At 34.8% G+C, this 16114-nt stretch overlaps 1 protein-coding gene across 1 annotated transcript in view; it reads left to right on the top strand.

Moving 5' to 3' along the window:
* LOC142353561 (sodium channel protein 1 brain-like) overlaps positions 1–16114 on the top strand; it is a 111620-nt gene that overhangs the window by 21615 nt on the left and 73891 nt on the right. The window contains exons 4-5 of the mRNA XM_075405825.1: positions 8058–8240; positions 13846–13915. Of these exons, the coding sequence (XP_075261940.1) occupies positions 8058–8240; positions 13846–13915 (253 nt within the window). The remainder of the gene's footprint in view (positions 1–8057; positions 8241–13845; positions 13916–16114) is intronic.

Below are 16114 nucleotides of genomic sequence, written 5' to 3'. Positions count from 1 at the left end.
TACTTACCGCCTCCCCCATCTCCCCCTCTCCACCTACAAAGTCCTTCGTTTTTAAAACCTAGTCTATAGTTTTTTTAGGCTACTAATTTCTTCGGTCTCGGGTCGAGACCGAATGGTTAACCTGTAAGAACTTGCAAGTTTCTTGAAAATTCTTACAAGGCGATGCATCGCGTTGCAAGTTTTTATTCCAAAAACGAGCAAATTTTTACAAGTTAACCATTCGACTTACAAGTTCATAGAAGTTAAACATTCGAGTCAATGTTTTCGGAGCATTTTGAAAGATAGCAATCGCGAAGAAGCTAATTGAGATCTACTGTTTTTTAATGGAATTGCGAAAAGATCTCTCTTGAGCTGATAAAATTCAACAAGTAACTATTTCAACAAGTCGAATTGTATTGTTATCCAAACAGAGCAACTAACTCCCACGCACTTTCTGCGGTAAATGACTGATTGTTAAATTGAATAAACCAATAAGAGTTGTGCTCTACTGGAACGAATTGTCAGAAACTTACAAGTTACATTCGTCTTGCAAGTTGTTACGAGTTAACCATTCGACTTGCAAGTTCTTACAAGTTAACCATTTTGGGCACGAAACTTGCAAATTCTTACAAGTTAACCATTCGGTCTCGACCCGGGGTATTTCTTTTCCTTGGTTTTATTATAACGCTGGATGACATGCTTTGATAAGCTCCTCCAAACCTGTATAGGTTCTATGTAGGCCAGAAAAACTCTCTGAATGCTCTTAGATATATTGGAAATATTTTATACTCTAGATATTTGTTGGCCATATTAATACTTATTAAGTGTTCTTATGTGTGCGACTTGGTTGAGGGTAAAGTGCGACCCAGTGACAGCCTGGAAGGAATTCTATTTTATGATTATAATCTGATAAGGTCCTGTTAAGAGTCTATACAGTATGATCGGGCCCTATCCAGATTGTTGATAGTCTGATTGGAGTACAGAACAGAGTCTCGTTTGTCTCGCGGCACGGTCTGTATAGTCTGAATAAAGCCCACCCCCAGAGCCTGTACGGTATGATCATAACCCATTCCAGAGTCGGGATAGTTTAATAAGAGCCATGATGTCCAGCCGCATAGTCCCCTTAAAAAATAGTGCTACTGAACTGCTGAAGGGATACGTTTTTAGAGAGACTCCACAATTTTAGTTGATGAGCTGCCAAGACCACGTTGAAGGCCAAGTAACGTTTGATGTTGTAGGGAGTATTATTTGTCACGAAATAGCATTTCTTACGGATAAAGTCGAGTGACCTATAAAAAAAAGTAACGTCTAATTTTCTGAAAATGAAAACATTGTAAAAATTGACTCTGCAGATTCAATAATTAAATATTTTAGTCTTGGAGGAGAGGGGGGGGGGGGGAAGCGGGTCTGGAACACTAGTGCGCAACACATTTGAGTCTGTTACCATCGCCCTTGCTCGACTCAAGTAGGTCTGATATCCACTGCGAGAATCAAGTCAATCTGATCGGAGCTAATTTCGGTCCTGCATAGTATGGTACCCACTGTGTACCACCCTGTTCAGACTGATTAATAGCCGCGAAGAGATAGCTGAACCTATTATTGGCCTTCTCTGGGTTTTTTAACAATCCAAGAATTGGATTGTATTGGTGCTCGGTCGTTTTTTGTAAGATGTTTTCACACCTTTTTTCATGACTTTGAGCTTTCAAAACGGGATAAACAAGTAAAGCACAGCGGGCATCAAGTTTCATTGAAAGCCATTAGCCGCGTTTAGTAGTCCTTCTAGTGCTTAGAGTGATAAAGCTACTGGGAAGGCTGTAATTCAAGTTAAAATGTCATTTTTAGGGGTCTTTGGGCCGAAATCTGGCAATTTTTCGCGCTTAATATTAAGTTGAGGTTTGTAAAAGTTGCTAAAGGTATTTTGCAATACATAGGTTCTTTTTATGACCATCTTAAGAGCTTTATCTTTTGGTACTCTAAACACAAACACGAAAATTTATACTAATTTTGATCAAGTTTTTTGATCAAGTTTTTTGATATTGGCTGTCAATTTTTGATTTTTGCCAGCCCTAGGAGATAAGTAACTTCCTCTAGTCACTAAAAACTTTTGCTCATTTTTTTAAATTTGTCTTGCCTAGGGGCCCAAATAACCTCCTATAGTCTCTTCTAGAATATTATTGTATAGTTTTTAGTGGCAACCGAATAGTTTTCAACATTTTATATCGCGAATTTTAGCGGTTTTTTTAAATAAAACTTGCAATTTTTCAGGTTCTTTTTTAAAAGGTTTGATTATTTTGTGGATTTTTCTGACACTAGAGGCCAGAAACCGCGTCCCGGGTTTGACAATAGGTTACTATACCTGCTAGAGGTACTGGAAAAGTTATCAAAATTTGATTATCACTAGTTTTAATTTTTTTCAAGTTATCATTATCAATCAAGTTGAAAATCATTATCAAGTTTATGGATCCTTGTGAGCCAGTGAAACTATTCACGTCTTGAAATTGGGTTATTGGATAGTCTTTGGAGACCATTAAATTGTTGTGAAGATTTTAATATCACGAATCCTAGCAAAACTTCGTTAAAATTTGCTATTGTTTTGATATTTTTTGAAATTTTTTGTAGTTTAATGATCTTTAATTTCAATCAAAAAAATTTTGAAGTGTGCAAGATAAGTTATATGACATGAAACCAGAGACAAAAAATGGTTATGAAATTTTTTTTGGGAAACTTAGAAACTTTCTTTACACTTTGCACTTTTCAGTTTTTTTGAAATGTTAGTCGTGTTTTTTCTATCTTTAGTGGCAAACAAATCTCTTTCAAGGCTGGTGCAAAAATTGGTGAGTATATTGATTTGTATCATATTTGGCCTTCAAGGTAAAATCTTCAAGAGTTTTAACAAAGATTATTTTTTGTTTGGTTTGTTTGATTATTTTAGGTACTCACCTTTTGAGATTTTGTCTTTTTGGCTGTGATTGGTCAATTGATTTGTTGGTCAGAAAATTATTTTTTTCATTCAATTCTCTCCAGGACTTGTTCTGCTATGTTTAAATTTTTTCTCCGTGACTTTGAGCTTTCAAAACGGAATGAACAAATAAAACTCAGCAGACATCAAGGACATCAAGTAAAACTCAGCAGACATCTCATTTTGATAACCTTTCAAGTGCTTAGAGTGGTAAAAGTGCTCGGAAGCTGGTACTTCATGGTTCAAAAATTAATTTTTCTTTTTCAAATTATTTTTTGAGTCTTTTTACCAGTCCTAAATTGACGTTTGGAAAAGTTGATAAAGATCTTTTTCTAGACTTAAAGAATTACATTTTATGACCACTTCGTGAGCTACTTGTTTTAGTTTAGAGTTAGGCTATTTTTCGAGCTTATCCAGCAATTGGGGCAAGGAAATCTACTCTAGGGGGCATTACGGCACAATTTTTGGAAGCAATGGAAGGGTTTTTATCATAATAATTTCACTAACTTTAGCGATTTCTTTAAAAAAGTTTTTCAATGCAAGTTTTCTTATAATAAAAAAAAAATTTTCACACTTTTATTGACAAATTTTGTCATTTTGTGATCGATTTAGTCCCAGGAGCAAAAAAGGCTCATCTAGGTTTTGTTAATAGGTTACTGGATTTCGATGTTTTATCGTCAACAATTTTGGGAATTTTTTTATTATGTTTAAATTTTTTTCAAATTATCTGGGAATTCTTCCTATGTTCCAAATTTACCAATCCTGTTTGACCGGCGTTCTTCAAATTAGTTTGCTGACTAAATTTTGTAGACAGTGAACTGGTTTTGAAGATAATAAAGTCATGACTATCAGCAACATTTCATTGAAGTTTGCAGTGGTCTTTAAACTTTTTGACGGTTTTCGCATTTTTCTGGTTTTGTTGAGCTTCAAGTTCAAACGAATTATTTTATAGGTCTTGCCAATAACTAACTAGAGAAATTAAGATGGTTTCGAGATTTTTGATATCAAGAGTTTTCGCAAGTTTTTAATTTATTTTGAGTTCATTTTGAAATTTTGAAAAATTGTTTTTGCCAAATTTATTGATCTTTATGGGCCTGTGAAGTTTTTTCACCATAAAAATTAGAACACTGAATAGATTCTGGAGACAATGGAGTGGTTCTTAAGACAACTATATCACAAGAGGTAGAAACATTTTAAAAAATGTTCATCTTCAATCAATTTTTTTGAAAATTTTTTGCCTTTTCTGATTTTTTCAATCTTTAGCGGCCCAAAAAGATTTTTTAGGCCTTGCAAAAGTGCTACCGGACAAATTTATGAAAAAACGTTTCTGAAGATAAAAATTTTACACATTATACAGTTTTACACATTATAAAAAATTTACGCATTATACAGTTTTTTTGAAAAAGCTTTGCAATTTTCCTTTTTTTACGCATTTGCTATAATTCATAAATAATCTTCATTCTAAATGTCTATATTCCTTAGTGGCCACTAGACACCTTTCTTGGTAGGTTAATGGGTATGATCGAAAGGACAAAAAAACCTTCAGCGTAAAAGCTCTTAGAGTTTCAGCAATGATAATTTTCTTGTTTAGTTTTTTGGAACATTTCAGTTTCTCAAAAATGAGACTGTTTGTACATGGCATGTTCAATTGATCTGCTTGATCTGCTGTTCAGATATGTCAGTTTCAGTTTGTTTTTTGATTGTTTGGATTGTTTTTCAGGACTTGTCCGGCTATGATTTTTTAAGATGTCTCACTATCTTTGCATGACTTTAATCTTTCAAAACGGGATAAAACTGATTTTTCAGAGATAAAAGGCATTTTAAGGAATTTTTGGCCTAAATACGGTGAAATTTCTCTCTTTTTTTGTTATTCTTTCAGTTTTCTTACCAGTCTTGAATTGGCGTTTGAAAACATGATAAAGATCTTTTGCCAAAATTAATTACTTTTTATGAGCATTTTGAGAGCCATTTGTTTTATTAGTGCAAAAATATATTAGTTTTTTAATTTTTGGAGTTTGGCTATTTTTCGAACTTATCCAGCACTTGGGGCGAAGAAATCTACTCTAGTGGGCATTGCAGCAAAGTTTTTGGAAACATTAATGGGTTTTTTATTATATTAATTTCAAGAAGTTTAGCAATTTTTAATAAAATTTTTAGAGCAATTTTTCCATCTTTAAAATTTTTTTCTCAAGTTTTTTGACAATTTTTGGCTTTTGTGATTGTTTTAGTCCTAGGAGCACAGAAAGCTTATCAGGGTTTAATTATTAGGTTACTGGATTTTCGATATGGACAATTGAACGGTATTCAATGTTTTATCGTCAACACTTTTAGGAGTTTTTTTATTAGGTGGGAATTTTTTTCAAATTATCTGGAAACTTGAAACTCTTCCTATTCTCCAAAATTACAAATCCTATTTGCCCGGTGTGCTTTGAATTAGCTTGCTGACTAATATTTGTGGACAGTTAACTGGTTCTGAAGATAATAAAGTCACCATTATTAGCAACATTTCGTTGAATTTTGCGGTGGTTTTTAAATTTTTTAACGGTTTTCGCCTTTTTCTGGTTTTGTTGAGCTTTAAGTGCAAATGAATTACTTTATAGCTCTTGCATATGACTAACTGGAACAATTAAGATGGTTTCGAGATTTTTGATATCAAGAGTTTTCGCAACTTTTTAATTTATTTTGAGTTCATTTTGAAATTTTGAAAAATTGTTTTTGCCAAATTTATTAATCATTATGGGCCTGTGAAGTTTTTTCACCTTGAAATTAGAATACAAAATAGTTTTTGGAGGCAATGGAAATGTTTTTAAGACAATTATATCACAAAATGTAGCAACATGTGACAAAAATATTCATCATCAATATATTTTTTTGAATTTTTTTTTTCATTTTCTAATTTTTTCGTTCTTTAGGGGCCCACAAAACTTTTTTAGGCGTTTCAAATGGGCTATCGGATAAATTTATGAAAAAAACGATTCTGAACATGATAAAATCGCAAATTATACAGTTTTTTTAAAAAAAACTATTACAATTTTCATTTTTTTACGCATTTGCTGTAATTCATATATAATTTTTTTTCTAAATGTCTATAATATTTAGTGGCCACTAGACCCCTTTCTTGGTAGGTTAATGGGTATGATAAAAAGGATGAAATTTTGCCTTCAGCGTATAAGTTCTAAGAGTTTCAGCAATGATATTTTTCTTGTTTAGTTTAATGGAACATTTTAGTTTCTAAAAAATGAGACCGTTTTGTACCTGGCATGTTCAATTTATCTGCTGTTCAGATATATCAGACTCAATTTGTTTTTGATTGTTTGGATTGTTTTTCAGGACTTGCCTTGCTATGTTTTTAGCCCTGCTCAGTCTTGAATTGAGGTTGGTTAAAATTGATAAAGGTCTTTTGCCAGAGGTAATTACTTTTTATGACCATTTTGAGAGCTGTTTTTTTTAGTACTGCAAATTTAAACACCAAAATTAGAATAATTTTTGACTTTTTAATAAATGTGGTTGTGTTTTGAGTTTATTCAGCCCTTGGGGTGAGGAAACCTCATCTAGGGTTCGTTACTGCAGTTTCTGGTAGCAATGGAAGGGTTTTCAACATTTTAATTTCACGAAGTTTTGCGATTTTTAATAAAATTTTTAGAGCAATTTTTCTATCTTTAAAATTTTTTCTCAAGTTTTTTTAATAGCCGCCCTCATCTTCTCAGCCGGCTATTATAGCGCTCGTATTTTTTTTTTTTTTACTTCGTCGAATAAAAAAATTTTTCGCTTTACCTCATTTTGCCGCTTTTTCAACATTTTGCCTGATATCTTTTTGACTTCTCTAGGCTAGTTTCTCTCTTCTCTCATTCTTCTAAAAGTGATTTTGAACATCAGTTGCTCAGCAAAGCAATTCAAAATGAACAGAGTCAGTATAAAAAATTGAAGTCAGAAGTAAAAACGGGATAAACCCATAAAGCCCAATTTTAGATGCCCGCTATTTGAACGTCGTTCCTATAAGTCTTAGTTACCATTTCTAATGCTTATTGGTATTGATAGTAGCCCCTGTAGCCTCTCTCTAAGAAACAGAAATACGTAATGTTCAACTACGAAATGCCATCAAAATAAATCGGACTTAAAAAATGTTTTTGTACAAAAATCTTTTTTTTTCAATATCTTCTATTCTTTCAATCCCAATCATGCTTATTGGAATCAACGGCGGCTATTTTCCGGCAATCTGCCGGGTATGTTTGACAATTTTTGGCATTTTGTGATTGTTATAGTCCTATGAGCAAACTTGGCTCATCTAGGGTTCGTTATTAGATCGCTGAATTCTTGCTATGCACAATTGAATGACACTCAACGTTTTATCATCACCAAATTTGAAAAATTATTGGTTAAATTAAAAACATTTTTTTGTTTGAATACTCTTGAGTTGACGTTTGTCGATGTTGATAAAGGTCTTTTTAGGTTAATGATATTTTTACGGTTTATGGCCATTTCGTGTTTTAATAATCCAAACATAATCTCAAAAATGGTAGTAATTTTTGCAATTTTTATCAAGTTTTCTAATTTTTTTTTGTTTAAGGACTTGTCCTGCTATGTTCTTAATTCGTCGTCAAGATTTTGTTACGAACATATGGAGTGACAATTACTTCAAATCTGCTTTTTTTCCTTAGTTTATGCAATATTAACCGAATTGCGTGCGTGAGTTCATTTTTCACTCTTAGTCGAGCGAGTTTTTTTGTTCATTCGCGTGATTAAATTTTTGATCACACTTGACTTACCTCACTCTCAAAAATGACTTCCTCTCTTTCAAATTGACTTTTATTTACTTCAGTTCAAAGAGATAAGGTCAAATGGCTGTGTGTCACTCTAAATGAAGGTTCTTTAAGACCACTTAATAGAAACAGCAATAAGTTATACAGATTCTTAATCAAAATTTAACATCTCAGTCCTTAATGAAAAGAGAAAATTTCCTTTTTGGCTTTCTTTTTTACAGTTTTGAGACTGCTGATCTGCGGAGGTATTGCGGCTCTTTTCTGGCAATATGCCAGCTATGTTCAGAACTGGCATGTGTCGCGCACCTCAGCCATATAATGTATTGTGAAAATGCACCCTGATTGCTTCGTCATTTCAGACACTGGACGACAAGTACTACGAAGTGCCCAAGAACAGGAGATGGAGGGAGCCTCTGATTGACTACACTAGTTTGTGTCTTGCAGTGATATTCACTGTGGAATTTGTGATGCGACTTGTGGCACTTGGGCCCAGGAAGTACTTCCTCAACGGATGGAATCTCATCGACTTTGTCATCATGCTCGTTAGACCACTCACCTTTAAGATACGACTGGTAAAGATAACAATCATTAATAGCCGCCCTCATCTTCTCAGCCGGCTATTATAGCGCTCCTATTTTTTACAATTCAAAGAATTTGAATTGTAGTGGGGCGCTGTCTTTTTTGTTTAAGATCTGTTCACACATTTTCATGATTTTTGAAGTCAAATTGGAGTTGTGATTTTGGTCACGCCGAAACAGGAAATGCAGCGAAAAAGTGAGTGGTTTTGCGGCGTGAAATTTTTTCACTCCAAATTTAAAGTAGAGTGAGAAAACGATGTTTGAACAAAAATTCGCTTTCTCGCTGGTGGTTTTTTGTTCACATGCGGCAATTTCACTTTGATGTTTACTGTTTTTTCGATTTTTTGGATCGGATTTTTTTCTAAATGGTTTTTCCAATCCATTCATAGTCCTTTCTAGGTCTTATTGTCTGTTTAGTCAATGAAAATTCTTTGAATTGTACGTCAGGATTTTGTCCTGCTGTGTATTTTTTAAGATCACGCATTTTTTACGCATTTTCATGATTTTTGAAGTCAAATTGGAGTAGTGATTTTGGTCATATCGAAACAGGAAGTGGAGCGAACAAGCGAGTGGTTTTGCGGCGTGAAACTTTTTCGCTCTAATTTTAAAGTAGAGTGAGAAAACGATGTTTGAACAACAATTCGGTTTCTCGGTAGTGGTTTTTTGTTCACATGCGGCAATTTTACTTTGGTTTTTACTATTCTTTTTCAATTTTTTTGATCATTTTTTATCTAAATGGTTTTCCCAATCCATTCAAAGTTCATTCCAGGTCTAGTTTTTTTGTTTAGTCAATGAAAATTCTTTGAATTGTACGTCAGGACTTGTCCTGCCATGTTTTTTTTTACTTCGTCGAATAAAAAAATATTTCGCTTTACCTCATTTTGCCACTTTTTCAACTTTTTGCGTGATATCTTTTTGACTTCTCTAGGCTAGTTTCTCTCTTCTCTCATTCTGCTAAAAGTAATTTTGAATATCAGTTGCCCAGCAAAGCAATTCAAAATGAACAGAGTCAGCATAAAAAATTGAAGTCAGAAGTAGAAACGGGATAAACCCATAAAGCCCAATTTTAGACGCCCGCTATTTGAACGTCGTTCCTATAAGTCTTAGTTACCATCTCTAATGCTTACTGGTATTGATAGTAGCCCCTGTAGCCTCTCTCTAAGAAACAAAAGTACGTTATGTTCAACTACGAAATGTCATCAAAATAAATCGGACTTAAAAAATGTTTTTGTACAAAAATCTTTTTTTTTTCAATATCTTCTATTCTTTCAATCCCAATCATGCTTATTGGAATCAACGGCGGCTAATTTCCGGCAATCTGCCGGGTATGTTTTAAATTCGGACAAAGTTGGTGAAAATGTGTTTTACACTTGAGCTACTTTCGCGCCAATGAAAACAATAGCTTCACATTTTTCATGTTTAATAGCCGCCGTCATCTTCTCAGCCTGCTATTATAGCGCTCCTATTTTTTTTTTACTTCGTCGAATAAAAAAATGTTTCGCTTTACCTCTTTTTTGCCGCTTTTTCAACGTTTTGCGTGATATGTTTTTGACTTCTCTAGACTAGTTTCTCTCTTTTCTCTTTCTGCAAAAAGTGATTTTGAACATCAGCTGCTCAGCAAAGCACAGTATAAAAAATTGAAGTCAGAAGTAGAAACGGGATAAACCCATAAAGCCCAATTTTAGATGCCCGCTATTTGAACGTCGTTCCTATAAGTCTTAGTTACCATCTCTAATGCTTACTGGTATTGATAGTAGCCCCTGTAGCCTCTCTCTAAGAAACAGAAGTACGTTATGTTCAACTACGAAATGCCATCAAAATAAATCGGACTTAAAAAATGTTTTTGTGCAAAAATCTTTTTTTTTCAATATCTTCTATTCTTTCAATCTCAATCATGCTTATTGGAATCAACGGCGGCTATTTTCCGGCAATCTGCCGGGTATGTTTATGAACTAATGTCATTTTAAGATTTTCGGTAGTCTAGAAAAATTATGATTTTAAATATAGGAAATTATTGATATGCTCACAAAACTTTTTTGTTCCAACTGTATTTGGCTGGCAGGAACTTTTTTATACCCTGACATTTTTTTCCGATCGATATCTCTTGCAAAGTGATATAAAAAGTGATACCGTTTGAACCGATGTTTTCAAACTTTTTGTTCACGAAAAACAAATAAGGGCTAAATTTTCAAAATTTTTCACATTTCTGATCTTATCACGCTTCGCCTAATTATTCGTATTGGCATGAACATGCATTGGATTTATTTGTCAAAAGATGCTTTTATAGTGTGAACTTTGTAATCGAGACCCTGAAGGTCATAAACAAAAAATCCAGAAGGGCAAGCAAACAAATTTCTCAACAAAAAAGAAAAAATTTTGAACGTTGTTTTTGTCTTTATTTTTGTCTGAAAAAAACAATTACCTATCGGAAAATTGATAAAATAGCAAAATAGTATTTATTAATCTCGTTGACGTCCAAACTGTATGAAACAGAAAAAGAAAATGAAAAAAATGTCAGTGTTTTTTCGAAGTCGAAGTGATATAATTTGGAGTATAGTTTCATATAGATGAAAAAATTAAACTGAGTTCAAATTCTAAACTGAATGCAACTAAACTCAGTACTACAAAAGATATTTATTCCTTCTAATGAACTCCGACATTTTAATGGACAATGGCTTCACGACTGGGCTTCAACAGTTAACCCTATTTGTTCTGACTTCAATCTTTTAATATCGGCCGCAATCATCACAGTAATTAAAACTTAATCAGTAACACTAAACTCACTTATTGAGTAAAGTGAACAAAATGTAATGGGAATTTATCAAAAACATAGACAAAAGACTCAGGAATTGGCAACACTTGACATCATTTCTTCTCTCAGTACCGGTTTTACTTGCTTGGTGGATGGAGCTTTAAGCAGCAACTCTCTAGTGCAAGAAAGCAAAAAGTTTAGCCCATCATAGTTTCAACTCTATCACTTTGTGCTAATGAAAATGAAAACTTTGTCTAGATCAAATTTTTGAAACGCAAAAGTAGATCTCAAAACCCCAAAGAAAACAAGGTAGACAGACAGAAAATTAAAATACAGACAAAAAGATTTGCTGGAAGTATTAACTGTAACCATAAAAATCTCAGAAAAATTCCAAAAATTGACTAAAATGCAATATGATAGTCAATTATTTCACAATTGTATTACAAAAAACTGATATTTGATGAAAAGGATCAATTTTCCTGAGCGTTTAATTCATTATTGAAATAAATGAAAAAAGACCACTTGATTATTGAAACACTTGAATTGTTGAAACACTTGATTGTTGAAATACGTTTTTGATAGCCGCCCTCATCTTCTCAGCCGGCTATTATAGCGCTCCTATTTTTTTTTACATTTCAAAGAATTTGAATTGTATTGGGGCGCTGTCTTTTTTTAAAGATCTGTTCACACTTTTTCATGATTTTTGAAGTCAAATTGGAGTAGTGATTTTGGTCACGCCGAAACAGGAAGTAGAGCGAAAAATTGAAATAGAATGAGAAAACGGTGTTTGAACAAAAATTCGCTTTCTCGCTAGTGGTTTTTTGTTCACATGCGGCAATTTCACTTTGTTTTTTAATGTTTTTTCAATATCTTCTATTCTTTCAATCCCAATCATGCTTATTGGAATCAACGGCGGCTTTTTTTTCCGGCAATCTGCCGGGTATTTTTCACTTATTTCTGCAAATCATTGTTGAAATAAGTGACAAAAATAACTGAATCAGAATTTGAAAAAAAGTCGAAAAATATAACACGTTAACAAAAATTCCTCTGGATGTTCGATGTTGTTTTTCACACAGTTTTCTCCTTCCCTACTAGAGTATTTCTTGGAGAAATCCACTGATTTTTCCCATTTTTTTACCACCAAACTACCACCATGCCCTCATTCCGTTATTTATAGACTACTTTAAACTTCAAGTATTTACAACTAAAGACAACTCAATGGCAATTGAGCTGATAGCAGTTAGTCGGTAACCAGGCTGAGGTGTGCGCTCAAATTTGTCGTGATCAGACCATTTGGATTGCATACCCGACTATTTTACCCTCGAAATTACAGGGCAATTTTGAGCGCAGCAGCGTACTTGAGTCTGATCAGAGGCGGATTGAGACGCACTTGAGTCTGATCCTAAACAGCTTCAAGTGCAAACGGGTCTGATCATACAGTCCCAGCGCAACTGGTCTGATCATAAAGGGTTTGAGCAGAACTGTGTCTGATCAGAACTGATTTCGACGCAAGTGGGTATCATCAGAGACCATTTTGAGCACGTTATTTTACCTATTTTTAATTGCTCTCAAACGAAATTTGTAGCAATTATATTAGTACTGTCGGTCTTTTTACGACTCGAAGAGGAGTATTGAGATTCTACAGGTTGTTTTACGACTCGAAGAGGGATATTGATATTCTACAGGTTTTTTTAGCAGAAAGCAAGTTTGTTCATGACTTGAATTTTGACTTCTCTCTATTCGAGCTTCAACCTCCGTTTTGGATTGTTGAGTTCTGTTTTCGAACAGTGGACTTTAACAATAGCTTAGTGTGTAATGTATAGCAATTGGTAACAGTCTGTAATTCAAGGTGAAGAGGTCAACTTGAGAAAATTTGATCCCATTTAACTACCTAGCCCCCCGAAAAAAACTGGCCCCCGTACCTAACCCCCCCCCCCACGTACATAACCCCCCCCCCCCCAACCCAAACGTACCTATCCCCCCTCCCCCACCCCTCTGGTACCTACCTACCCCCTCCCCACGTACCTACCTACCCCCCGCAACGTACCTACCCCCCACCCCACCTACCTATACCCCCCAACACCACCTACCTGCTCCACCTAGCAACTCCCCTCCCACCAGCACCTACCCACACCCCTGAACTGAAACAATTTTAACGCTTTTTATGTTATATTGGTCTACTATTTTTGTTATTTCTAGTGTTTTTCTCGATATTCTGATTTTGTCCAAGTTAGGTTAGAGATTATTTTGCACGACTTTTCGTCCTCAAAAACGGGATAAACAGGTAGCGCCCAGCGGGCATTAAGTGCTCTTAGAGCCTTTTAGCTCTGTTTCAGCTCAAACTGTTTTGGAGACTTATACTTATGGTGTGAAGGGTGTTTTTAGAGGTTGAGACACCCCCCCCCCCTGTTGACCCCCCCCCCCACCCCCACTATTGCCTACACCCCTCACCGCGTTGTTTCCCCCTCCAATCCCCCTCCCCCCGTGGCTAGCTACTGACGAAGCCAAGCGCTCGCCGGTCGTTTGAGAGCAATTCTCCCGACGTTAGTCGGTTATGTTTTGTATTTTTCGACTGTCTCTGATCAGAAACAATTTTGAACGCAAGTTGGTCTGCTCAGAAGTACATTCAAGCGCAAGTGGGTTTGATCAGGAACGCATGTCTTTTTGAGCGCAAAGAAATTGTCGAGCCCAGTTGAGTCTGATCAGAGGCACTTTCGGCCTAGGACGGTCTGATCAGAGGCATTTTTGGTCTGGGACGGTCTGATCAGGACGATGTCGAGCGCACATCTCAGCCTGGGTAATGATTTGTTTTTGCAGGCTACACTGGTTGATGTGATCTTACTAGAAGAGAAGTATCGGCTGAGGAGAGCTGGAGAAGACGAAACAAGTAATATACTTAAAACATTTTGGAAACCATGCAAGTTAGCTCGCACTATTCCAACTGTGCAGACTAAATCGTTTGATCAAATGCCGGCGGGGTCAGGGTACATCATATCAAAAATTATTTTAAATCCGCTTCACTAAGTTCTGTTATTGTTCCGATCCACTCGAGGGGGCAGGAACTATATACTCAAATGGTTTTTTTGTTCAGTCAATTTTGGCCAATCGGTATAATCTTTGCACAGTTTTGACTGTTGTAATTAGAAAGTCCGTCCAGCGTAGAATATGAAACAAAAAAGATTTTTTGATTTTCGTTTTTACAGGGAGTTATCGAGGTTTAAATTTTGTGAACAATAGAGGGAGTTGCGTTGTTTTTATTCACATTTTCTTTATTTTCTAACCAATTTTTTTGTCAATTATGCTAAAAATTGTTAAAATTGCTAACAACAGTGTTATTAGTTTCACTTTAAAGGATTTACAAGGCTTGCTGATTGGTTTTACCTCAATCTTTTGTTAATAGCCGCCCTCATCTTCTCAGCCGGCTATTATTGCGCTCGTATTTTTTTACAATTCAAAGAATTTGAATTGTATTGGGGCGCTGTCTTTTTTTTAAGATCTGTTCACACATTTTCATGATTTTTGAAGTCAAATTGGAGTGGTGATTTTGGTCACGCCGAAACAGGAAATACGATGTTGAACACGGTGTTTGAAGAAAAATTCGGTTTCTCGGTAGTGGTTTTTTATTCACATGCGGCAATTTCACTCCGATTTTTACTGTTTTTTCGATTTTTTGGATCGGATTTTTTTCTAACTAGTTTTCCCAATCCATTCACAGCCCATTCTGGACCTAGTTTTTTGTTAGAATCAAAATTACATATCTCACTAGTGGTTTTTTGTTCTCCCTCGCAGCATTTTGAAATTGATTTTGTTTTTTTTGTTTTTTTTCATCTGATTTTTTAGAAATGGTTTTCCCAATTCACTCATTGTCCGTTCTAGGTCTAGTTGTTTGTTAAGTCAATGAAAATTCTTTGAATTGTACGTCAGGACTTGTCCTGCTATGTTTTTTTACTTCGTCAAACTTTTTTTCGCTTTACCATTTTGCCGCTTTTTCGACATTTTGCGTGAAATCTTTTTGACTTCTCTAGGCTAGTTTCTCTCTTCTCTCATTCTGCTAAAAGTGAATTTGAACATCAGTTGCTAAGCAAAGCAATTCAAAATGAACAGAGTCGGTATAAAAAATTGAAGTCAGAAATAGAAACGGGATAAACCCATAAAGCCCAATTTTAGATGCCCGCTATTTGAACGTCGTTCCTATAAGTCTTAGTTACCACCTCTAAAGCTTATTGGTGTTGATAATAGCCCCTGTAGCCTCTCTCTAAGAAACAGAAGTATGTTCAACTACGAAATGCCATCAAAATAAATCGGACTTAAAAAATATTTTTGTACAAAAATCTTTTTTTTTCAATATATTCTATTCGTTCAATCCCAATCATGCTTATTGGAATCAACGGCGGCTATTTTCCGGCAATCTGCCGGGTATGTTTTAATATTTTTGCTAAATTTTTCAAATTTTCAGATTTTTTAATCGAAAACGGCTCTTAATGTGCTGCTTTATCCCAATTTAATTAAATATGTCGGGAGTAGAGACCTTACATCTGCTGCTACGGTCTTTGAAATTTGATTTACTTTGAGAAAAGACATAGGAGTCTAATGGAGTTAAAAATTTGCCAGTTTTTTGAAAAAGTAACTCAATAATAATCCGAAAGGCATCATTTAATTTTTGGTTTATTAAAACATTTCAATTCCTAATTGATCTTTTTTGCAAATGTGTGGAATATTTAATTGGTTTTGTTGAATGTGCAGCAAAAACCGGGCTAGGTTCGGACTCATCTTGGAGTCTTACAATCAATAATTATTCGTATTATACCGGGGCGCCGTCGTTTTCGAAAAACTTCTGCAATTTTGTTATTTTTATGTTGAATACTGACGGGACAAATAAGGACAAATCCTCTCTATATTAAAATGAGGCTGTAAGTATTTATATTATGTCTTCAGAAAAACTCATGTTTTAAAGCTCTGACAATGTGTTATTGTAAACTTTAACTGATTTCCTTTGTTTTGTCATCAGTTTTTGTTCTTTTTATAGCTTTATGGCTGCTTCTAATTCTTCAACATTCCCATTGAATGCTTTGAGAGCTTTAATTGA

The sequence above is a fragment of the Convolutriloba macropyga genome, chromosome 14 (assembly GCF_964194025.1).
Source record: "Convolutriloba macropyga chromosome 14, txConMacr16.3, whole genome shotgun sequence".
In the NCBI taxonomy this organism is placed as follows: Eukaryota; Metazoa; Xenacoelomorpha; order Acoela; family Convolutidae; genus Convolutriloba; species Convolutriloba macropyga.
Note: the sequence above shows the minus strand (reverse complement) of the source record. Positions and strands in the feature narration are given on the sequence as shown.